This window comes from Lutjanus erythropterus, chromosome 20 (assembly GCF_056507025.1).
Source record: "Lutjanus erythropterus isolate fLutEry1 chromosome 20, fLutEry1.hap2, whole genome shotgun sequence".
Classification (NCBI taxonomy): Eukaryota; Metazoa; Chordata; class Actinopteri; order Lutjaniformes; family Lutjanidae; genus Lutjanus; species Lutjanus erythropterus.
The window spans coordinates 27,663,530-27,688,321 of record NC_139336.1 but is presented as its reverse complement, the minus strand read 5'-3'; the positions used below and the strand labels follow the sequence as shown (position 1 = coordinate 27,688,321).

Sequence of the window (24,792 nt, the reverse complement as noted above, 5' to 3'; positions counted from 1 at the left end):
CAGAAATGTCAGCGCTAACACCATGTGCGTGTACAGTATATTCTAATAAATGAAACAAATACCATGATGTGTCCTTGTCCTCGCTGCACAGACTCACTGAGGAAGAAGCTCAGTGCCTTACCATCTCCGGAGAGAGAAATCACAACTGTAAACCTGAAGAAAGATGTGAAATATGGCCTGGGTAAGGTTTATATACGCATTTTCCTAAAATAACAACTCAATTTCACACCGTCTCGGCTGCCACCTCTCAGCTGTCAGAGTTGACAAGTATTATAAATGTCTTTAAGGCGTTTGTATTCCCCTGGTGTTTTGTGTTTAAATGTGTTTTGCGCTTGTGTGTGTTCTCCAGGGTTCCAGGTTGTGGGAGGGGAGAACTCTGGTCGTATGGATCTCGGCACAATCATTAGCTCCATCACTCCTGGGGGTCCAGCTGATGTCAACGGCTGCCTCAAACCTGGTAAGCAAGTGTTGTTTTTTTTCCACTCCTTCCTCTGATGTTGGTGGATTGTTATTTTTTGTTGTTGTCTGTTGTGATAATGGTTAGTGGTTCCTCTGTCTTGCCACACCTGGGTGTCTTCCATGTGTGTAACAGCTTTAATGTTGTTGCAGGTGACCGGCTGATTTCAGTAAATGATGTGGGCTTGCAGGGACTCTCTCATGCCAGCACCGTAGATATCCTCCAAAATGCTCCTGATGATGTTACTCTGGTGGTGTCACAACCCAAAGAGAGGCTCTACAAAGGTAAAAAAAACAGGAGTCTGATTATTGATTTGTGTAGATTTTTGTTTTTTGTTCCATTTTACACATGCTTTGCTTTGTAGTTGGTCTGGCTGGAGAAAAAACTACAAAAATTAATTTTATTTGCATCGAGAATGTTTTGACATGTTTAAAAAGAAAAATGACTATTTGGGTCATCAAATTTTTGTAACTGTGTCCATTTTTTAATATACAGTTCAACATTTTCAGTGTTTGATTTTGAAGTATTTAGATTAGATTGACCCAGACCTGCTTATCGGTGTTTTCTCTTATTTCTAGTCTTGTAGATCAACATTACTGGTCTTCTACTTCCTTGTTTTGACAGAATCTTCTTCAGGTTATGTTCCCTACCCAGCCAAGCCTGCACTGAAGGCACTTACCTCTGTCCAGAGACGAGAGCTTGACTTTGACACCTCCTCAGAGGAGCAGGTGGGAACAGGAAGCCCCACCCCTCCTCTCAACAGCGCTGGCTCGCCGTCTTCCACCTCCTCCCCTGTCCACCAGCACACCAGCGTCAGTTCTCAGGACTCAAGGGCGAGCAGCAGTGCTAAAATCAGCCAGCCCCCTCCTAATGGAGTTCAACAGTACCTAGAAAGGGCTACAGCTGCTGCTGCTGCTTTATCCACTGCCCAACATCATAGGCCAGATCCCAGTGTGGGCTCGGATCCTCCACCACCAGCTCTGCCACCCAAAACTAGAAAGCCCAAAGTGACAGAAGCTCCCAAAGTTTCCGAGCATTCTGACTGGGGGGATTCAGACATGGATGAAGAGACTTACTCCAGTAGTCAAGAGAAACTCAAGGTCAAAAAGGTGTGGACTTCGGCTTTATTTTTGCTTTTATTGATCATCCTCCATAGTTAAGGACACAGATTTTATCGTAAGTTGGGGGGGGGGGTGTGTGCAGAGGGCGGATGGTAATTACAAGCCAAGAGAAGTAGAAGATGGGTCAGTTTTAGCTCCCCTTCCTACGTTACTTCATGCTGTTTACAAAGTTTATTATTTGAAGGTAGGTCAGTTCAATTTTATGTGAATTATTCATGTTGAAGTATACTCTGCTCCTGGCGGACAGGCTGTTAAACTGAACTCCATTCTAAAAGTAGATGTTTTATGGAAAGGTCATATTTTTTACATTAAAAACTCTAGTTCTAACATCACTAAGATGCTTTTCTGACTCACTTTAATCTAAAGGCACAAGCATCTGCCACAGACATATGACTGGCCAGCTGGATCCCACAGTTTACAATTCATCCTGGCCTGAAGCCACAGATTTCTTCTTTTACTGTCCTTTTGCTCTTTGGGAGGTAAAGAAAGAGAAGAGGGTTTTTTTAATGTTTGACAAGCAAAATGTGACACAGGAGCTTTTAGGTCTGGTGCCACTGTGTTTTCAATTTAGCACTGGCACTTGGAGCTCTTGTTTTCAACCAAAAGGAAGCATGGACATGTGCCTGCTCTACAACAGTTTGGACCACTGAGCAGGAAACATAGGAAGGACATAAACAAAACCTTAGAAAAGAGTTGTCATTTGCAAATTATTTCAAAGTTGGAGTCTACTTATATTAAAACAGCAATTAATAGTAGTTGTCCACTCAAATCTGTGAATCAAAACTCACAAAAGGTTTTTTATCCCAGTGGAGCAAATATAAACTTAACAGGATAAGAATGGTTCTTCTTCAAACAAGCATTACAAGCATTATCTGTCAGATGCTTGGCAAAACTAACCGCCTGTCGTATATAACCTTTGCCTGTCATTGCACTTACAATGTCAATGCAAGGCAGTTTGTTACGTGTTCACTGCATGTCCGTCCCTGAATGTGATTTTCCTTTCCGTGCTGCCTACTTCAGCTCCCTCACTCTGTCTGCCTTCATCCCATTTTTTCTCTCTGCATGTTCCAGCTTGTGATAATTCAACTTAATACCCTGTTCTCTGTTTGCAGGAAAACATCACGGAAAATTTAAATGGTAATGCCCCAGGGGTCAATAGTCTCCATCCAGGAGAACTATTTGACGTTGAGCTGTCCAAAAAAGACAGCAGCCTGGGCATAAGTGTCACGGTACTGTTCGGCAAGGTTTTCACCCTCTTTTGTTTTGCCCCCTTTCCCCCCCTCATCTTGTCACTGTTGTCCGTTTGGGGTTTATATGTTGCTTGGTTTGTTTTGCTTTCCTAACGCTGAATGTTGTCTGATCTGGAAGTTCTTGTGGGATTATTGTCCACCTGATTCATTTTGCATGCTGACTTTTTTTTTAATCAATAAGGATTTTATTTTTTAAAATGAAGTCACGTGGCATCTTTAGTACCTTCACAATAGGAACTATTAAAAACAGGACTGGTTAGTGTGCTTTCTTATGGCTTCCTTACATGACTCACTGGAGTGCCACTAATATAATTTCTCTGTAAGGGGATTTTGAACACCTTATTGATTAGCATGGATTCATTTACTCCACAATAACACTCAATAACAAATCACTGGACTGTGTGCCTTCAGACCAGGGTTGCTTTCAAATATCTGTGTTCAGAATGATTGAGTGTTATGTTGTATGAGTAATACGAACACTGAGATAACCATGAAATTCATCTTAACAAGAAACCCATCATCAAGACCATCATAACCAAATGGGCACTGAGTAGAAATTCACATCATCTCTGATCATTTATATTTAACCTCTTGGTAATGTTTCCAGTAACATCACGATTAAGTTTTTTTTTTTCATTTTCAACTAATTCATAATTGTGACATGATAAATGCTCTGTCTAACTTGCATTAGGAATAATTTCAAACTTCAACCAAAGCAGCTAATTTAAATATGAATAAAATTACTGGGACACAACAAGGTGAAAAGCGAGTGTTAAGGTTCGTGGTATGAGGCTGCTGGTTCTACATGTTTGAAAAATGTTATTCTAAGGATGTACTAGTCTCTGTCATGACAAAAATATTTCAAGGATAAACTGTTAGAGTGAAAAAGGTCACAAACCATGGTATTAAAGGGCCAAAATGTAAAACTAAATGTTTTAAAACATTCAGAAATTTGCTAAAATTATCATCAAGAAATGACAATTTTGATATTATGTCAAAGACTTTTATGTGTAGTGTTACAGGGGTAGCTACTGAAGTTAGCATGCTAGCCAGCTACCCCCGGTTTTTCCTGTTTCATAATAAGACTGTATCTCAAGAGGCGACAGTCTGATAGAATAGACTCTAGTTTCACGCCTCTCCTCTCCGGGCCTGCCGTGTCTTTGTCATCCCCAGAGTCAAAGACTTGGTAAGAGCTGCTGTGAATCACCTCGGTGCTGTATTGCCTACTTTCAAACTGGCCTCCATCATTCGTGGAGGGTGGGTTTAGTTCCAGTCTGGCTTCTGAGCCGGTCTGTCGCCTGGTCGCTTGGCTCCATTTCTGGTGTTCATTCCCACCCCATGCCCCACTGGGTCTTCCCTGCCCAAGGACTGAAAACCTTCTCCTCCCCACTAGAAGTCTAAACACCAACACTCCCCTGGTACTCTGAGCTCCCAGTCCATTCAAAGTTGGCCAATAGGACCGCAAGCTGCAGGACTAACTGAGCCAACTGGCTAATGGCAGCTATGTTTAGCTGTTAGTTACTCTGGTGATATGCTGCCCCCTGTTTGTTTGGAGCATGAATTCAACAGGTAGCTAATTCTTACTTGCTTGAGGGAAACTTTGGTCTTGAATGTTTTGCCTTCAAATGCTTCTCTTGTGAACTTTGGTTGATATTTTTTTATACGCATAACCTACCAAAATTATATTTCTGAACCCAGAGTAAAGACAAAGCATTTATCATCTAACAATTAACACTGGAAATGGAAAAAATATCGTCAACACCTGCCATCAACCCCCATATAAAAGTACACAATGAACTCTTTTCTCTCCGGCTGATGAGACTTAAGAGGTTTGTTCATTTCTTAGGGGGGCGTCAACACAACTGTTCGCCATGGAGGCATCTATGTGAAAGCCATCATACCAAAAGGAGCCGCTGAGCTTGATGGAAGGATACAGAAAGGTAAGCCATGTTAAAAATAATGTCAAAACAAAACAAAAGACTTTTTTATAAGTTTAATTGTAATTATTGTAACAGAAGTGTCTGTCTTTATAAGTCTAGAATCTTTGTTTTTTAACCCCCGTCTGTCCACTGATCAGGTGATCGTGTGGTGGCCGTCAATGGAAGAAGTCTGGAGGGAGCCACTCATCAGCAGGCTGTGGAGGCTCTCAGAGACACTGGGCAGGTGAGGGATGACATTTACCACAAGCGCCACGCTGACAGGCTGTTTAGTTGCCACCCAGCTGGCCACTAACGCTAAGTGAATCGCTTTTCTCCCTCAGATGGTGCATTTGTTGCTGGAGAAGGGTCACCCACCAGCAGACAGTGTCCATGCTCCCCTCACACCTCAGAGCACTCCACCATGTGCTGGCAGCGACCGAGACCAGACCAAGAACAAAGAGCAGCCGCTCGAGGTCAAAGAAAGACCAGAGTACAGCTTTGTTACACCAGGTGAGGCGACAATAACCAAAACATGAAGCAGCACCCTGATGTGTCAGTTAATCTTTTCTGTACATTATGCACCTGTTTTCAGGTGTGTGGGTTTTTTTTTATTATTTTGGTTGCAAAACAGCTGACAGTCCAGGCTGTATAAATGTTTGCAGTCTACACAGATAGTACTCAAATTAAGCAGGAAAACATTCATCATTGAGGTCATACGTTTGTCAGCAGTGATACACTAAGACACTGTGTTCTCTCTGCTCTAAACAAAGTATCTTGCTGTTGGTAATCTAATTTGAAAGAAAATGGACATGTGTGTACAATTTATTAGTGGCACATTGCTACAAATTTAGAGCTTATTAGCTGGAGCGGATGTTGCTTTCCTAGAACTAGATGCTTTTGTTTTATTAGAAGGGGAAATTTAGCTCTTTTCATGTGGCTGTCCAGATGATGATGATAAATGTAGAGCACCCTTTCTGAAAAATGATGTACGTTTGTACCATTTTCAATACAAAATCCACCACAGACATGTCTTTCATCACAAGTCCATCCCACCATTTGTCCATCCATCCTCCATCCATACCCTCTTAATCTGTGGAGGTTTGGTTTATTATCTTTTTGGCAATTGTATTTGTGTCTGTGGCAAAAGTCAAACAAATACAACCACAACAGCTAAGGCATTATAGTTAAAGACAGTCATCAACAACAAAGTGCTTCCTGTCCAAAAGACTTGGTATACCCTGGCCAGGTTGCCAGTTTGTCACATGACAAGCAAATAAAAAAATGTCCAGGAGTTCACTGTAGATGCATGTCTTTGTCCCCACAGATAACGTGTTCGAGGTGTGTCTGCTGAAGAACACATCGGGGCTGGGTTTCAGTTTTAGTCGAGAGGAGAACATCCCAGATGAACCCCATGGCTCCAGCATGGTACGGGTTAAAAAGCTGTTTCCTGGCCAACCGGCTGCAGAGAGCGGTCGCATCAACGTGGGAGACGTCATCATGCGGGTCAATCAAACGTCCCTCAAAGGACTCTCGCAACATGTAAGTAGGATACCTCTCCTGCTGCACTCACACCTGGAAATCAAGGTGTTTGAAAGCATTATTTATGTGGAATGGTGTGTCCATACAGGAGGTGATATCAGCCTTGCGAGGAACAGGACAGGAGGTGACGTTGCTCCTCTGTAGACCTGAACATGGGGTTCTTCCTGAAATGGACACTTCAGCTTTGGTGAGCCAGTAAATAAGGGTATTGTGTCTCTGACTGCTGTGTAGAAAAATGCCAGTAATTGCTGGAAACCTAATTTGTACTTATTTATTTCCAGACACCAATGCCGTCACCCCGAAAGGAGCTGGTGACCCAGCCAGAGTCCAGCCTGACTTTTGGCAGGGCAACATCTCCTCTGGCTACGCAAGGCAAGAGGAATCAGGGCACCGTGGAGGACGCCCTGGAGAGGCTGCTGAAAAAAACTCCTGGCCGACACAATAGCTACAGCGACAGCACTGACGGGGATGCAGAGGTGGAAGAAGCCTTCAGCCCGAGTGCTGTGGAGCAGAGCAGGCAAGCTTGGGAGCGGAGTGTGTACCACACCCCCAGCAGCAACCTGGGGCTTGGACAGTACGACAGCACCAGTCAGCTGGACGACACCATCCAATCAGCTTTCTATTCCCCCAACCTGTCCATGACGAGGTCAGACCTCAGCAAGAGGTACTTGGTCGATGTTAAAATAACGCTTGTATGATCTGAATTAATTTTATACTCTGATATCTCATACTTTTGTCTTTGTTGTTTGGACAGGGGTCCTTCATCCCCCATGACAGCTGATTTAGAGTCACCCTCCATACCTATGGTGTCCTCCCCTACTGCCCCAAGCCCAGATCCTCTGCCTCCTCCGCTGCCTCTGCCCTTAAACCTCACTTTGTCTGGCAATGGACAGGATATGGAATTTGTCCCGGTAAGGACAGAGGAAGTTAGTGATCCGAAAAGTCCGACTTATTAAGGGGTATCACTGGATTTTAATTTTTAAAGATTTACTCAGATTCCTGTAACTGAGATTCCTCTCTGTTGTTAGGAAGTCGAGCTTAAGGTCTCCTTGGTGAAGTCAGAAAAAGGCAGCCTGGGCTTCACCCTCACCAAAGGTAATGATCACGGATGCTACATCCATGACATCGTCCAGGATCCAGCCAAAGGAGACGGAAGGCTCAGGCCCGGGGACCGAATGATTATGGTACGAATTCATCCTTAATCCCTTACTCTGGTCACAGCCTACAGCCTGTGTTTCAGCCCATGTTGCTGATGAGATGCACCAATTTTGGCTGGTTCCATTTTTTTTTTTTTTCTAAAACCTACAATTAACAAAATACACAGCCATATTTTTTAACTTGTATTTAATAGAAAATTTAACTGTATGTTCATTGACAATTAAATGACTTGAATCGTTAAAGTAACTTTAACCATCAGTGAGGCCTTGTCCTCTTTTCTCTCTCCAACTTTTCCTTTTTTCAACCTTTCTTCTCCCATCTTCTGACTTGCTGTCTTCTCTCACATTTTCTTGCCCTCTCTACTCATGTCTTCCCCTTTATTTCTTTCACTCTTCTTTCTCTCCCCTCTTCTTTTTATTATGTTATTGGCAGTGTGTCTCTTCAGTGACTGCAGTGACTCCTCTGATTAGCTGATTAGCTTAGCTTAGCATAAAGATTGGAAGCAGCGGTAAACTTCTGGCCTGTTTGTCCAGAGTTTAGTGTTTGGCTTAAACAAATGAAAAGCGGGGTGCTAATTAGAAAACTTTAGAAGTGTTGGTAGGCAGATATTTTTAAACTTTGGACAGAGCCAGGCTAGCTTCTTACACCTGCTTCCTGTCTTTATGCTAAGCTAAGCTAATCACCTGTTTTAGTGCACAGTAGGAGACTGATATCCATTTTCTCATCCGACTCTCCACAAGAAAGCAAATAACTGTTTCCGAAATGGTCAAACTTTTCTTTTAATTTCAAAACGTCTCAATCGTTTATTTTCTATCTCCAGGTGAACAACACAGATGTGAGCAATATGGGCCACACAGAGGTGGTTAACCTTGTGCGCGCAGCCCCCCGCGTGGTTGACTTGGTCGTAGGGAGGGTCCTGGAGGCTCCAAAGCCCCCAATAGAAGCCCACCTGCTGCCTGACATTTGCTTTAAGGGCAGCCAAGAACCACTGGGTGAGAACCAGCCCTCATTAACAAGATAAAACATCCCTGGCACATCTGAAGTTCAAACACTGCATATCTTCTGTTCATAGGTCTTGCAAACTGATGCAAAAATAAGTACTTTTAGTCAAATCTAAATGGTGTTGCTCCTTGTTTTATCACCAGGTTTGGTCCTAGACGGTGGCAGTGACAGTGTGTACGGTGTCTTGTTTGTGAAAGAGATCACGCCTGGTTCAGTGGCCTCTGAGGTGGGCACCCTGAAACCACTTGATCTAATTCACTACATCAACGGTGCTCCCACCCAGGACCTGACGCTCAGCGAGAACACCAGACTGCTGGAGCTCTCCCTCAATGACCTCACTCTCAAAGCCACGAGGTAGTCTTACAAATAATGACATCTGTTTTTCATGTTTAGTTGATGTGGCTTTTTGATTTCAATGTCATTACAAAAGGTTATTTTTAGCTCAAGTTACTATATGTAGCATCATTTCAAAAACCTTATTTTTCTTCTTTTTTCTCCGACTCAAAGGGATGGAAAGCCGGTTTTCCCTGGGCAGAAAAGTGTCTCTTTCCTTAACAACAACATCAGCCCCAAGGTTTCATCCAGCATGAATGGTACGGTTTTAAAGTAGCTAGCACTAGATCCAAAAGAAGATCAAATGAACTATTTAATTATTTACAAACTCACAAATATAGAAACATCTAATCCATAAATCTAGAGAGAAATCATGAGAGAAGCTTAGCGAACTATTTACATATTTACAAGCTATAGGATGGTCTGAATAAGTCACAAATTTTGTCGCCAGTCACCTTTTAGAAATTTGGTAAGGGCGTCTGAAAGGTCACTAATTCTAGTGAGAAAATCAACAGTTTGGCAGCGCTTCCCACACTTAGTTCAAGATAAAGAAAATTTTATTGTTTCCATTGTTTTGCATATAATGGCAACATTTTTTTTTTGTTGGTTTAAGGGTTCCTTAAAGGAGAAGATCCAAGAGATGCAGAGCGTCTTGCAGCACTTTGTCCTTTAGAGGTAAATAATTTTTATTTTCTATATTCCATTGATGTGCTTGAAAAAAAACTTGTACTGTTGCATTTATCATAAATTTCAGACATACAGCTGTAAAAATGTTTGTGTGTGTTAATGGTAAATGGTTACAGTGATGAGCAAGATAACCATATATTATACAAATATTGTTGTATGTTATTCACAATAATATTTTAGTACCTCTTTAACTTGCCATGTATCGCTTAATTGTTGCATTTTCTTACCTTAATTTTATAATGTACACAAGAGTGTCTGTGATATTTAGTTATTTTCCCCTGTATATATGTTTATATTATTTTTTATATTGATATTCCTCCACTTTGCCCTGCATGTAATTTTATTTTTAATTTTTCTTATTCAGGATTTCTGCCTGCATGGTTGCAATCTCTTTTCATTACTGTTGTACGTCCACAAATCTGCATGTGACAAATAAATCTCTTGAATTAAAAATCTGATTGCTGCTATCAAAAATTAATCTCAAATTAAAGATGATTACACGTTTGTTTGTTGAACGCGCAGGAGGAGATCATTAAGCTGGATCTGGAGAAGCCGCACACAGGAGGTCTGGGTTTTTCTGTGATCGGAGGGGAGCGGGGGATCTTCGTCAAGTCCATCACACCAGGAGGGATCGCGGAGTCCTCAGGCCAGCTGCAAGTGGGGGACAGGCTGCTGAAAGTGAGTCACGTTTGGCTGTTTGACTCCTCTGGATGTTCTGAGCCTGCTCTTAAAGGTTTTGATTGTGACTGTCTTTTCTCTTGCAGGTAAACGACGAACTGATGACAGGCGTGTCCCACGCCAAAGCTGTCACCACCATCCGTAAAGCTAAAGGCCTGGTACATCTGATAGTGTCCAGACCGGCAGACCAGAACCCAAACACATACCTGGCCTACCTGCCCATCAACTCTGACAAGTGCAATGGAAACACAGGTACAAGCAAAGAAAACATGGTCTATCTATGCTTTTATATTCTTTTTCCTGTTTTAATCATTTACAAATATCTGATTCTTTTGTATTTAAAAATAAATTGTGTCTAGTATTAGTATTTGATTTTTTAACACTCCCCTTCATGTTGTTTTCAGATCTGAGTGAGGACAGTGGAGCGAAAACTAAGCTGCGGAATCTTCACGATGATTTGAAATCTGGTGGCTTTCCTCAAATACCACCAATAGGTAATAAAATACAGGCTAGAATAAATGCAGTTATACAGTTATAAACTTGATAAACTAGACTTCATCTCCATGTTTCACAGATTATGATGATGGTCCATTAGAACAGAAAAGAGAAACGGAGAACAGCGCAGAGCTTTCAGAGGACACGGACTGTGATGGTTCTTCTTTACCTGAAGATTCCCCTGAGGTGCAGATTTCACATCAGACTTAATGAAACTATATGAGGGCTCTGCCTGATATAATACTGTTTTGTTCATAATTTTTCCCATAACAGAGTTCCCGGAAAGTGGAATGGCAAGAGGAGAGCGTCGACGATCCAAGGAATGAAAAGTAAGATTTTCTTCTCAGGACAGTGAATACATTCGCAGCTCTTCTTCTCTTCCTCACGTTTCACCGTCAATGTTTCCGAATCAACAGCTATCTGCAGATGAGTGCCGGTCAGCCGGAGGAAGATGAAATCACATGGGGAAGCGATGAACTGCCAATTGAAAACATGAATTCCAAATCAAGAGACGGTAAGACCGACTTCGCGTTTGAAATTTGACTCTAAAGATGTTAATTCTCTACGACAACGTAAAATGACACATGATCTAGATTTGATTACGTAATTAGTATTGAGTAGAGAGGAAGGAACAGGTCAGGAAAATGTTATTCCAAACCAGTCCAGGCCAGTCCATTTTTTCCTTCTTAGCATCAGTGTCTGTAAGGTCAGGTAGGTGCAAAATTTCAGGTTCCTCATTTTATTCACACTTTCTTAACTGACAAATAAATACGCCCTTTTCTGCCAGTGTGATGAGGGGAAAAAAAAGATCCTGTAAGTCATTATAAAGAGAAACTTTCCAAATAATGAGTTAAGTACTAAGTCTTTATTTAGAGAAGGTTTCTCATTATTTTTACTTTTAAGATACTCAGTCATTATTTTGTGAAAGTTTCTCATTATTTTGAGATATTAATCCACTGCAGAAATGTTTTTTTACCCGTTAATTCTGTCTTCCCCCAGATGGACCAATCATCACAGAAGATGAGCTGACCTCTTTGCCCCTGGTCAAAGTCGTCCCAGACGGCCAGTACACGGGTCCAAAGCTCAACACCGTGGTCCGCATGATGAGGGGGCTTCTGGAGCAGAAAGTCCCGCTGCAGGAGTTCGAGGTAAGAATCTACTTTGAATTTCAAGGCCTGGGAACTCGGCGCAGTTCATTACATTTTTATGAACATCTGTTTTCCCTCCTGGCAGAATCTTCAGAATCTGCAGCCTCTGGATGACTGTTTAATAGGTCAGACGAAGGAGAACAAGAAGAAAAATCGCTACAAGAATATTGTTCCATGTAAGAAAAGTCACAAATGTGTCAGTCCATATTTTGCACAGTGAATTATAACAGGAAACCTGAAGCCTTTTTTTAATAAATGTTACTAAATCTGTAGTTGGATTCAAATGATGTTTTTTGTCCTCATCTCTCCTAGTTGACACAACTCGAGTGGTGCTTGGCAAAGACGGCGGCTACATCAATGCCAACTTCATCAAGATGTCAGTGAAGGATGAGAACTACATGTACATCGCCTGTCAGGGTCCCTTACCCACCACTCTGGGAGACTTTTGGCAAATGGTCTGGGAGCAGAAGTCCAACGTGATCGCCATGATGACGCAGGAAGTCGAGGGAGGGAAAGTGAAATGTCAGCGGTACTGGCCGGACACGCCGAGGACAGCAGAGATGGTGGACGACAGGTTACAGATCACGCTGATCAAAGACCAGTATCTTGACAACTTTGTCATCCGACTCATCGAGGTCAAAGATGTCCAGGTTAGTTTGTGTAGAGATTCCACGCTCATTTTCTCATGTTAATTTAAAACTTAAAGGGATATTTCAGATTTTTTGAAGTGGTGTTGTGTGAGGTATTCATCCATAGTCAGTGATTAGCTGCTGTCGATGGCGGTCATGGTGGAAACTGCCATTATGTAAGCCAGATATCTTCTTCCACTGGTCCTCCTCTCTGCTTCTCCAAACTGGGGTTGACCACCATCCACTGTAGGTAATACACTGACTGTCGATGAGTACATCATATAAACCCACTACAAAAAATCCAAACTATGACTTAATAGACTCATTAATGTAAGAGTGTCTCCCTCCTCAGACCAATGAAATCCATCGTGTGACACACCTGAACTACACGGGATGGCCCGACCACGGAACGCCCTCACAGCCCGAGCAGCTGCTCACGTTTATCTCCTACATGAGACACGTTCATCGATCAGGACCCATAATCACACACTGCAGTGCAGGAATCGGTCGATCAGGGACCCTCATCTGCATAGACGTGGTTCTGGGTCTCATCAGTAAAGATGCTGATGTAAGTAGACAATCTTATACCTTGTTTATAATGAAGCTTCTATTCTTTTTCTTATTTGTTCAGTATGATCACAATCTAATACACATTTTCTTGCAGTTTGATATTTCAGATGTTGTAAGGAACATGAGACTTCAGAGACAGGGAATGGTCCAGACAGAGGTGAGTTTTAATGTTCTCTTTTAATGTTAAGTAGCTCAGTTCTTAAATGTGATGTTAAAGGGATAGTTTGGATTTTTTTGAGGTGGGGTTGTATGAGGTACTCATCCACAGTTAGTGTATTACCTACAGCACGCACCCCAGTTTGGAGAAGCAGTGGGAGTACCGGTGTAGGAAGCTGAGAAATATTGTGCTGTGAACAGAGTCAGCAAAAAACATATTTTAGCCCTTAAAAAATCAATATCAATATAAGTGTGCGCTAAAAAACTGCAGTTATATGAGCCAAATATTGCTCTCTCCAAACCTAACTCCAAAATAGTTTTACCTGGCAGAACATGGACTTTGCTGATCTACCGCTGCTTCGATCTTTTAGCTTGCTTGTGTTGTTGTGCGACTTCAGTGAATCCAAACCATCACAGAAGTCACACAGTAACTCAAACAAACTAACACATTTAGGCAGCGGCAGAGCAGCAACTCCTGTGTTCTGCAAGGTCAAATTGCTGTTTGGTTTTCCCATCATTTTTTTGTGCTTGATAATAATAATGTGTTCCGTGGTATTTTGTACAGTACATTTCTTAGCTTCCCACACCAGTACTCCTGCTGCTTCTCCAAACTGGGGGTGTGCTGCCCACCATAAGATAAGATAATGCATACAACCCCACTTGTCAAATCCGAACTATCACTTCATCTCTTTACTGTTTTGATTCTGCACCTCTTTGCTTCACGTTTCTGACACAGCTTACCTTCGTTCTTCCAGGACCAGTACATTTTCTGCTATCAAGTGATCCTCTACGTCCTCAGATGCCTTCAAGCAGAAGAAAACATCTCAGGATAGTAGAAACCACATATCATGTAGAGGCTGGGTGACTGTTTCACAAAAGCAAAACAAAAATGGAGGCGAGTTGACACAGGCAGAAATTGCCAAATTACACTACCATATTTTTTAAAATGCCTTAAAATATTCAGTTCTCTTGAGAGTAAATCCTTTTAAAGAAGTCTATATTTTTATGTTTGCTTTTTGAGTTCTCTCTCTTTGGCTGCTACTCCCTTTCAATGCATTTACGAGAACTGCTGATTGTATTTCTTATTGTCACCTACAAGAGAACACTTATGTTTTTTTTTTTTTCTCCAGATTCTTGGATATTTTAAAATAATTATGAAAGTGATGATCAATGACATCGTATTTTATGTGGAACAAAATTGTACTTGTGTATTTTGAATCCTATTTTGATGCTGGAACATGCCTTGACAGAATACTATGTCAGTATTTGCTTTGTAAATCTTATTATACAGTAATTGCTCACTGCCTGAGGGTAAATGATGAAATTAAAAGTGTACATATTCATCTCCTGAAAATTAAACTGGATACTTTTTAAATGTTATGTAGAGGGAAGTTTCCTTTGTTTTGAAAATCAGAAATATTTTTCTTGACTTTGTCATTTTAGTACTTTACCTTTTAGGATACTTTTAAATGACAAACTTTGTCAGCCTTACTGTTTGCGTTCATGCTGTGTAAAAAGGTTGCCAACACATTGCGAAGTTCATTTACAGAAGCGGCTTTTCCAAGGTTTCTGACTAACAAAACCACTGAAAAGTCTGTGGAAGAGAAGCTACATCTTGTGCACCTGTTTAAGGGTTGATGACTTGAAGAGGACTTCATATACACTACATAGGTTACTGCACAATACTGGAGTAACAAAGCTTTTAATGTTGCCTCAAAAGTGATCGTAGAATTGAATCAAAAAGTCTGTACAAAGATCGAACATTGGAGCCTTATGTATTTGTATTTTGATTGTCTGTTTGCATATTTTACAGGAGCACATGTTACTGTCTTTTCCATGTATGTTCTCTTTAAACAATCGCCCTGAATGAATGCAGACCCCTGAGCTATCTGATGGAACAATGTAATAATCTACAAATGAGGAAAAGCAGACGGCAGTAGCTGTTGTTGACAGATATGTTGTCTTTTTCTAGTTTCACCACCATGTGGTGCCAAAATTCATTATCACATCACTGTAAAATAATTCTGGAAGATCTTTAATTATAGTTTTGGGCCTCAACGGCTGATAAGCTTCCCATTTAAACAATAAAGCTTATATTGCTCACTGTGGTAGCCATTTTCTTTTGCAGGCCTGGTTTGCTTTCTGACTCACTGCAATGCAAAATTCTGCAGAATTCACCATGAAAGAAAAGCATCTACACTTCTGCCAAAACAATTTAATCTCAGACAATTATAGTGAAGAGAATCATAAAAATCTTTCTCTTATGAAAAGTTCCTTTCTATGGAAGCAGAGAACGGATGAGATCACAAGTTAGAGAGGCAGGAAGTGATTCTGGAGAAAGATAGTTGATTGTTGAGAAAGATAGATGATTGTGCATTCATGTGGTGTTGGAATAATGGAAAAAATGACTTCCCGACTGGGAAAATTCATGTGAATGCCACCTCAAGTTGGAACAGCAACATGAAAAGTCAGAAAATTTTGTGACAGAGTTGTTGCCTGTTGATGTCATATGTTTGGTTGATAACTTTTTATGAATTCACATACTGCATATCATTTCTTTTAGTCACATAATTTGTGATACAGTATAAAGTTAGAATGGTTAGTAGCTGCGCACAGATTAATTAGAAATGTCATTTATTATCATTTACACTGTTAACAAGTCCCCTACTTTACCCATAGTACCCTCTAATCCAGTGGTGGGCATTTATTTTTCATGGGGGACCACATGAGAAATTGATCAGACTGCCATGGGCCAGACACAAATGTGATATAAGGTCCTAATAATGGCTGCACCTCTAATAATGAAATAGTCAGAAGTGTTCTGTATAGGGCACAGTGGCACACAGCCTGTGAGTTAATAGCTGGGTAACACAATAATGCACTTCTACTGTTGGATACACTCTCTGAATTAACTTATGATGAATTGTGGGATAATTATTTTTGATGGCAGCATCCAGAACTTAAAATGAATGCAACACTATTGAGTGAGTAAAATTAGAGTCTAATATAAGAGATACAGCTCAGTATCATTACCATTAAACACAGCACTTACCTCTTTCAGAATAAAAACCCAATAACAATTTAAATAAAGATGAGTAAGTAAGAAAAATGATATTGATTTTGAGCTTTTGGGCCACATGGTACCTTCTAGTGGGCTGCATCTGGCCCCCAGACCCTATTTTGTCCCGGTCTGCATATTCTAAGTTGTATCCATGTTGTTTCCACTTTATGACATAAAAGCACATGAACACACCAAAGTCGGAATAATGACTTCCCATCTCTGAAACTGGAACCATCCAAGGAGTACATGGATGCACTGTCAGTCCCAGGTTGTCAAGTGGGAATGAGACACAATCAGGTACCTTACTGACCTCTGATTGGCCAAAGTCTCCCATCATGGAAATGGAAACAATGGAAACAATGGAAACAATCTGTGATTTATTTTATCACTGCACCAGAATCTTTTGTTTTTTTCTGTACAAACTGTTAATGTGCCTACATGTGTTTTCTAAAATTAAATCACAACTTAACGCAGAATCAAAAACAAAACACGTCTCTTTTAACAAAGTGTAATGTAAAATGAAATTTGATCAATAAAAAAATAAACTACAAAAAGAAATTGCGTCTTAATAAATACGCAGTAAAATGTAATGCAAAATTAATTTGATCAAGAAAAAAAGATACGTCTTATTTAATAAAATGAAACATAAAATTTACTATGGTAAATAAAACAAAATAAAAATTAAGCACGTCTCCTTTAATAAAAGCGGAAGTGACTGTGCCGTCGCCGGACGTGACGTAAGGACTTTCCGCTGCTAGTTAAATGGCAGCCTACACTGTTGCCACGCTTGCCTTGTAAAAGCAGCTGTTTTCCATTTTTATTTCACGACATACTCACAGAAACATCTTGAACCATGTCCGGGCGACAAAACAACAAACTCCCGAACAATTTGCCTCAACTGCAGAATCTCATAAAAAGAGACCCGCAGTCTTACGTAGAGGAGGTGAGTGTTGTTAGCTAACAGTGCTAAAGTTTTTAGCTTAGTTTTTTACTCATAGGAGAGCTTTCTGTGTATTGCAGTTGTGAATCAGCCGTGGTTGTTGTTGTGTCTTGAACAGTTTCTGCAGCAGTATCGACACTACCAGTCCAATGTTCAGATCTTCAAACTGCAGCCTGACAAACCCAACAAGGAGCTGGCAGAGCTGGTCATGTTTCTGGCTCAGGTAGTGTATTGTAGGCTGTGTTTATGCTAGTATCCACCGCTGAGCCTGTGTATGCGCCGTATCAGCCATGTGAAGTACTTTCCTACCTCCTTTGTGTTGTGTAGTTAAAGTTTTTCTTGTCCCCCAGGTTGGTCACTGCTACCTGCAGCACCTGTCTAGCTTTCCACAAGAGCTGTCTGAGTTATTATTGAGTTACCACACAGTCCTGGAGCCAGACCTGAGAATGGTGAGAGCATCTTGATCATAAGGGATGGGTATCGTTACGATTTTATTGATATCAATACTGATACTGCGGTACTTGCGGTACTCTTGTTAATACTACTACTTATCATAATTTGGTGCAAATGACTTGTCATGGAAATACTCAACAGTTATTTCATTTATTTATTTTTACTGAAATAACAAGTTAAATTGTTTTCAGAGTTATTGCATTTATTTAGATACCAATAATTGTATTGTTTGTCCAGGATCTTATCAGTCTTTTGGTACTGAGCAGTCAGGACATGGTTCTGTTTAAGCACCAGTTCTCGATACCCATCCTTATTGATAATAGTTGCGACACATGGGACATGACCTTTCTCTGATCACTGAACTGTTTTTGTGTGTTGTCCTGTCTGTGTCAGACCTTCTGCAAAGCGCTGATTCTCCTGAGGAATAAAGACCTGATCGACCCCTCTGGCCTCCTGGAGCTCTTCTTTGAGCTGCTGCGATGTCACGACAAACTTCTCAGAAAGGTCTGAGCCCTTGAATATCTACAGCTGCATGTCTTCCTTGGCAGTGTTGGTTACTTTTGAAGTTACGGATTACTAGTTCCCCTGTGAAATATTTTAATTTCTTCATCAAAGTAATTCAGTTTATTACATTTTAGTACTTTTCTAACAAATTTAAACCAGGTAGCCTAAACCTCACAACTGTATTTCATATGACAGATTGCAATTACATTAACTTACCTGTACATTTCCTCTGATTTGACTTGGAGCGTTTCTAATAAACAAACAAGCCTAGCACTGTACAGTAATCTTTGAGCCCCTTTCTGACTTCATAAGCAAAAAGATGTTTGCTTTCTTGCACTAAAAGGCATTTTTCTCAGATGACATGGCCATTCGTCTTGCTGTGGTCGACTGGTCGCAGGCATGGCAGCCAAGAGCAATGGGCAGTGATTTGATTGGCAGCTGAGAGGTGGTGCAAATTCAAACAAGAGAACTGATCAAAAACAACGTCCAAATTTTAAGCACATACTTGCCCGGTGAATGATTGATGGTATTGCTCTTGGATTTGTTCCAGTGGCTTTTCACTTGTTGTCAGGAAATATGCCAAAAGATCAAAAACTAAAAACGAAAGATAGTATTTACATTTGCCACGAACTTACTGGAGAGTATTACAGTATTTCAGTAGAGTTCAATAGAGGCCTTTCAGGTCTAAGGAGAGAGGAATCTATTTGTGTAATTTGTCTAAAAAAAGGCTAAATGCTTTTCTAGTGTTGTATGGTTTTCTGCGCTCGTATATTGAGTCTTTTGCTGATTTTTTTTCCTCTAGAATTAAACTTTTTTTTTCTCTCCACAGACACTCTACACACACATAGTAACAGACATCAAAAACATCAATGCGAAGCACAAAAACAACAAAGTCAACACAGTAAGTACACACACTCACATGTTTGACTGTGTGTGATATTGTGTGAAACAGCAGCTTGAGTCAGTCACTGCTCTGCTTTCTTCTGTGTCATACTGTCGTGTGTTTCAGACGTTACAGAACTTCATGTACACCATGCTGAGAGACAGTAATCCCATCGCGGCAAAGATCTCTTTAGATGTGATGGTGGAGCTTTACAAAAGGAACATTTGGTGGGTTTGATTTTTACGCTGAACTTTATGAAATAAGTGATTTTTTTACGCACTGTTTTAACCTGATTGTCTTTGTGTCACAGGAATGATGCCAAAACAGTTAATGTCATTACAACAGCGTGCTTCTCCAAGGTGACAAAGGTACGTTTATTTTCTCACTGAAAGCAACGTCTTACTTACTATGTTGTATAAGTGGCAGCCCTCTACATCCTCACCTGCTTCTCTCTCTGTTCAGATCCTTGTTGCAGGTCTTAAATTCTTCCTGGGCAAAGACGAAGATGAGAAAAACGAGAGTGATTCAGAATCAGAGGCAAGTGCAAGAGATTTCTTTGTATACTGCACATGTAAGATATAAAACTGTGTTGATTTGTTCTGCTGTTTTTGTTAAGAATGAGTCTCATATTTCAGGCGGAGGGACCTTCAGTCCGAGACCTGAAGGTTCGATTCTCCACTGGCAAGAAAACCACCAAAAACAAGAAGAAGCTGGAAAAGGCGATGAAAGTCCTCAAGGTGCCGCTGCTGTAACTGCTGCAGAGCTGTGACTCATATTATTATATTTGTTTTAAAATTAACTGAGTTCATTGTTTTTACTCTTTGGACAGAAACACAAGAAAAAGAAGAAAGCGGAAGTCTTCAATTTCTCAGCAATTCACCTCATTCATGATCCTCAAGGTAGACTCACCTGTCTTCTTCTGAACAACTGCAGCACGAAGAATATGTCTACGGTTGATTGTGCTACTATTTATAGAAGTATAAACCATCAAATGTCTATTTTTGTTAAGATTTTTCAGAGAAACTCTTGAAGCAGCTGGAAGACTCTAAAGAGCGCTTCGAGGTGAAGATCATGATGATGGACCTCATATCCAGACTGGTTGGAATCCACGAGGTGAGAGACGAGGCTCTCGTTAGATCGTTTGCACACGTTTTTAGAGTGATGGCAGATGAACTGACCTTATACCATATACTGCTTGTGAGGTAATTATTTTGTCCCACACACATATAAAAAAGTATACAGAATTAATGTTAATTCTGGGTCGGGGGGTCTGGGAGAAGGCATTATCCCCTTAGTGACTTTTTTTTTAAAAGCATTTAAACACTAAAACATAGATCATTAATTTGAATGTTTGTGTTTAAATACAGAAGGAACACCACTAGGAGGACACAGAATGATCCAAAACCTCAAAAATGATCAAAAATAATGCACTCACCCTTTAACAATAACTCATTTGACTACTTTTATGTGAAAGGAGTCACTTTAGACCAATTTTCATATGTAGTTTTGGTCATTAACAACATCTAAACACTTCTTGCTGTGCCTGGGTTATGAGAATCATGACTTTTCTTAAATTTAATAAAAGCATAAATGAGGTATGACTGAGATGTTTTATAGTGGGTACAATAAATACTCTGTTCTTTTCCAGCTCTTCCTCTTCAATTTTTATCCCTTCATCCAGAGGTTTTTACAGCCGCATCAAAGAGGTAAAAATAACTCACAGTTCAGTAAATCTAAAAACCTAAATTTAACCTCTGTGGACGAGACTCATTTGAAACGAACTGTTGTCTTTTTCAGAGGTGACAAAGATTCTCCTGTGTGCTGCTCAAGCTTCTCATCAACTCGTCCCACCAGAGGTACAGTAAGATCTACGCATTCACTCTGTGAGTCCGGACTTCATGTAGGGGATTTCATTGTAAACCTTTTCCTACATTCTCACCTGCGCAGATCATTGAACCTGTAATCATGACCATCGCCAACAACTTTGTGACAGACAGAAACTCTGGCGAGGTCATGACTGTGGGGTAAGTTTCAACTTCCTGGTTGAAGTTAAAGACTACCATTATTATTTTACAGTGTTATAGTAAATCTGATCCCTTTTTTTGTACTCTAGTATCAACGCCATCAAGGAAGTCGCAGCCCGCTGTCCGCTCGCCATCACTGAGGACCTGCTGCAGGACCTGACCCAGTACAAGACCCACAAAGACAAGAGTGAGCGACTGCCAGTCCGCTTTTCATGTCACAGTTCTAAATGCAATAATTACAGACGATGTATGCACAAATGTTCACTCACAAAAAAAAACATCTTTTTGTCTGTATTTGCCCTCAGATGTGATGATGTCTGCCAGAGGACTGATCCAGCTGTTCAGGAGTCTTAACCCACAGATGTTGCACAAGAAGGACAGGGTGAGCCAACTGAAAAAGACACCGCATACAAACAGTGTCCTTACATACAACAACAGCAAGTTTATTTTCAGTCATTTATAAATATATTAATTCAATTTAAATATTCGTTCAGAGTCTAACAGTGTGCAAACTTTTCTCCTTTGTGCTGTGCTGATATTTTTTGTGGAGCATCAGAAGATTTCTGTCTGGATGTGTGCTTCTTAAAAATGCACAAATTATACTCAGTTGTATCAACAAAGATTAATTTAATCCAAGTCCAAGTCCAAGTGTTAAATTAATACTAGATCACAGTTAAGTGGCTTAAGCAGAGGTTTAAATTTCAATCTTTCTTTATTTTTTTTAGCTTTAAAGTTTGGTGCAACACCATTTAAAGTTAAATATTATCCTTGTTGGTGCAACCCAGAGTTATAATCCCTCACTGTACAGTTTTTTGGGGTTTTTTTTTGGCATGGTCCTGCGAGCTTGAAACAGAAAGCAGGTGCATGTAACTGTAAACCTGTCACTTGTTGTCCAGGGGAGACCCACAGAGGCATCAGCAGAAGCCAAGATCAAAGACTATGGAGAACTTGAGGCTAAGGACTACATCCCTGGAGCCGAAGTCCTGGAGGTGGAGATGGAGAACAAAGAGGGAGAGGAGGACGAAGGTGAGCAGCTAGATTGGATTACAGTGGTTGACTTGATCTGTAAAATAGAGCCCAGTTTCGCTCTCAGTTGCGCTCTATTTGATCAGTATCAGGGTAATGTGCATATTTTTCATATTGCACCTCAGATGGTTGGGAGAGTGCCAGCATCAGTGATGATGATGAAGATGGGGAGTGGGTGGACGTTCACCACTCGTCTGACGAAGACACAGGAGAAGTGGTGAGAATGAAATTGCACATCTCATTAAACCGCTGATGGTTAATAATGTATTGTTTTAGTGTAAGAGCCCTCTGTGTTCTTGCCAGGCGGAGAAGCTGCAGAGCATGCCCGTCGAGGAGAGGAAAGCCAAGGCGGCGGCGGTCAGTGCGAGCAGGCTCCTCACTCAAGATGACTTCAAGAAGATCCGACTGGCCCAGATGGCCAAGGAGGTCAACGCTGCACCGGGCAAGGGCCAGAAGAGGAAGACTGTGGACAGCGACGACGAGGAAGACAGCAGGTTAGAAAGTTGTAGCATCATTTACGTGTAACTCTCAGGTCTCGCATTCCTTGATTCAGGCTTTAATCTCTGTGGTGTTTTTAGTTTTCTGATTAAAAACAGGTGATCATACTCAGTTTTTGTATTTTTAATTTGTTTGTTTTTTTCAGAGGGGAGCTGCTGACATTGAGGAATATTGAGAAACTCCATAAGAAACCAAAAGCAGACAAGGAAACACGTCTGGCAACAGCAATGGTAAAAGTTTTTGCTGACTGTGGTGATTTGAGCTCTTCGTAGTTACTGGTCCAGTGAAATCACGGTTCCTTAACTGTTGACTCTGGAAAGTCATTCATGTGCAGTTATATTGTGACAGTAAGGCTGAAACTAACTTAATTATTTCCATCATATTTTCGCCTGCCAATTATTTTTCAATTAATCATTTGTATCTGTTGTCATTTACTGTCATTAGAGACTTAGAAAATGAGCAAATATTCACATTCAAGGCTTTTTCAGGCTGGAAACAGATTAGTTTTAAAACCTTTAAAATTGTTAGCAAATTATCAGATTCTGTTTTATTTATGTTTTATTCAGTGTCTCAGCTTTTTTGGAATCAGGGTTGTATTTCATATTTTTTTCTGGATATATTTTTTTTAAATTTATTCTCATATAATGCCATTTATTTATTTTTATCCCTTTATTTTTCCTGTTTTTTTCTCTGTTTTGCCTTTCTACTGTTCCTTATTCTTGTCCTACTAAAAAGGAAAACGGAAAAATAAAAGGCTAAAAATAAATCAACGATATTATATTAAACAATAAATAAATGTAATAATTTGTATGCAGGAATAACAAAATATATTATTATATATACACATACACAAAAATAGAATTGTATATATAGATATAAATGTGACAATAAATGCAAATGCTTAATTTTTATTTTATATTTTTCTTACTTGTTTTTATATTTCCACATTTTTATTTACTTATTGTTTTATGTATTCATCTTTATATTTTTTAAAACATTTTTATGGCACTCCTATGACTCCATAGATTTGCCAGAGTAATTTGCAAATCTGCCAGCTCAAATGAAACGTGAGCTCGCAGGTTTGCCTGGTTCCCAGGCTGCATTTCGGCTGTAATGATGCGTTTGGTTTTCTAGGCGGGACGGACCGACCGGAAGGAGTTTGTCAAGAAGAGGACCAAGCTGAACCCACACGCCAGCACCAGCAACAAGGAGAAGAGGAGGACGAAGAACTTCATGATGATGAGACACAGTCAGAACGTCAGAACGAAAGGCAAACGCTCCTTCAGAGAGAAACAGGTGAGTCACACCTGTCACAGTGAAAGCTGCTGTATTTGACTGTGGATGCATACAAATAACAGTAAAAAACAGTCTTTGCACTGCAACTGAAAATATGTTGCGTTTCTCATCCAGATTGCTCTACGAGATGCACTCCTGAAGAAGAGGAAGCAGCACAAGTAGGACACCTGGACCTAATGTTATATTTGGCCACCATGAACCTGATCTTTGATTGTCTAATAATATTGTACATCTTTCAAGCAGCCTGTAAAATTTGGTCAATTTATTAATGTATTATTTTCAGATGATGAAATGCATACATCCACACTGTTCTGAAATAAACATTCTTTCATAAGTGTGTGAAAGTTTCATTGTTTCAAAGGTCCCTTCGTTATATTTTGTATCTCTGCAATCTTAAATATATTCATCCAGGTATTATTTTGGACAGCTTTAGTTTCTCTAAGGTTTAATAGACATAGTATCACATTTATCTGAAAATAAACTCCTCTATAGGCAACGCAGGAAACAGCTTTGATTATAAACATAAAGTTAAACATAAGAGTTGTTTAGACGGGAACTGATCATTTAAAACTTTGCTTTTACTAACTGTTTCAACAGTGTCGTAGTAACAGCTTCTAGCAAATTAATATTTCAGGCATCTCTGTTTATGGCTTAAGGGTCTTGGCCTGACCAACAGTATTTTATAACTATATTGTTATTTGTTGTACTTCAGACTGAGAATTTAGAGAGAATAAAATCTGATTGTATCTCTAAATGTCCTGTTTTCAATAATTCTGCTTGGTGTTTCAGGGTTCAAAAATTAACTTGTTTGTCCAGTGGCCAAGTGGCCAGTGAATGTTTAAATTTTACCAGCCACTCAAGTGAAGCAAATCTACCAGCCACTTGTATATTCTACCAGCATTTGAGTGGTGGTTAATGTTAATTTTGGTACCTGGTGTTTGCAAGTTACAGCAGAAATATGCGGA

General features: G+C 40.2%; 2 protein-coding genes across 2 annotated transcripts in view; both read left to right on the top strand.

Moving 5' to 3' along the window:
* Positions 1-15,246, top strand: part of ptpn13 (protein tyrosine phosphatase non-receptor type 13) — a 52,387-nt gene extending 37,141 nt beyond the window's left edge. Inside the window, exons 20-48 of the mRNA XM_084745320.1 lie at positions 92-181; positions 350-457; positions 610-741; positions 1,082-1,566; positions 2,691-2,822; positions 4,675-4,768; positions 4,906-4,991; positions 5,089-5,257; positions 6,072-6,286; positions 6,375-6,473; positions 6,568-6,950; positions 7,041-7,197; positions 7,315-7,470; positions 8,265-8,436; positions 8,590-8,800; positions 8,954-9,039; positions 9,393-9,454; positions 9,989-10,144; positions 10,231-10,396; positions 10,549-10,638; positions 10,719-10,825; positions 10,913-10,968; positions 11,056-11,153; positions 11,639-11,787; positions 11,873-11,963; positions 12,100-12,437; positions 12,769-12,984; positions 13,081-13,143; positions 13,898-15,246. Coding sequence (XP_084601446.1) covers positions 92-181; positions 350-457; positions 610-741; positions 1,082-1,566; positions 2,691-2,822; positions 4,675-4,768; positions 4,906-4,991; positions 5,089-5,257; positions 6,072-6,286; positions 6,375-6,473; positions 6,568-6,950; positions 7,041-7,197; positions 7,315-7,470; positions 8,265-8,436; positions 8,590-8,800; positions 8,954-9,039; positions 9,393-9,454; positions 9,989-10,144; positions 10,231-10,396; positions 10,549-10,638; positions 10,719-10,825; positions 10,913-10,968; positions 11,056-11,153; positions 11,639-11,787; positions 11,873-11,963; positions 12,100-12,437; positions 12,769-12,984; positions 13,081-13,143; positions 13,898-13,975 — 4,445 coding nt within the window. The 3' untranslated portion in view covers positions 13,976-15,246. The remainder of the gene's footprint in view (positions 1-91; positions 182-349; positions 458-609; positions 742-1,081; positions 1,567-2,690; positions 2,823-4,674; positions 4,769-4,905; positions 4,992-5,088; positions 5,258-6,071; positions 6,287-6,374; positions 6,474-6,567; positions 6,951-7,040; positions 7,198-7,314; positions 7,471-8,264; positions 8,437-8,589; positions 8,801-8,953; positions 9,040-9,392; positions 9,455-9,988; positions 10,145-10,230; positions 10,397-10,548; positions 10,639-10,718; positions 10,826-10,912; positions 10,969-11,055; positions 11,154-11,638; positions 11,788-11,872; positions 11,964-12,099; positions 12,438-12,768; positions 12,985-13,080; positions 13,144-13,897) is intronic.
* Positions 15,247-16,945: 1,699 nt separating this feature from the next.
* Positions 16,946-24,161, top strand: sdad1 (SDA1 domain containing 1). Its single transcript, XM_084746383.1, has 22 exons — positions 16,946-17,146; positions 17,262-17,366; positions 17,494-17,592; positions 17,990-18,100; positions 18,930-19,001; positions 19,110-19,210; positions 19,294-19,351; positions 19,446-19,520; positions 19,619-19,720; positions 19,813-19,882; positions 19,993-20,096; positions 20,632-20,689; positions 20,781-20,839; positions 20,931-21,007; positions 21,097-21,194; positions 21,313-21,389; positions 21,904-22,033; positions 22,159-22,250; positions 22,337-22,527; positions 22,677-22,761; positions 23,666-23,827; positions 23,942-24,161. Exons 1-22 carry the CDS (start codon positions 17,057-17,059, stop codon positions 23,987-23,989), a joined length of 2,064 nt encoding a protein of 687 aa, XP_084602509.1. The 5' UTR covers positions 16,946-17,056; the 3' UTR covers positions 23,990-24,161.
* Positions 24,162-24,792: the final 631 nt, after the last annotated feature.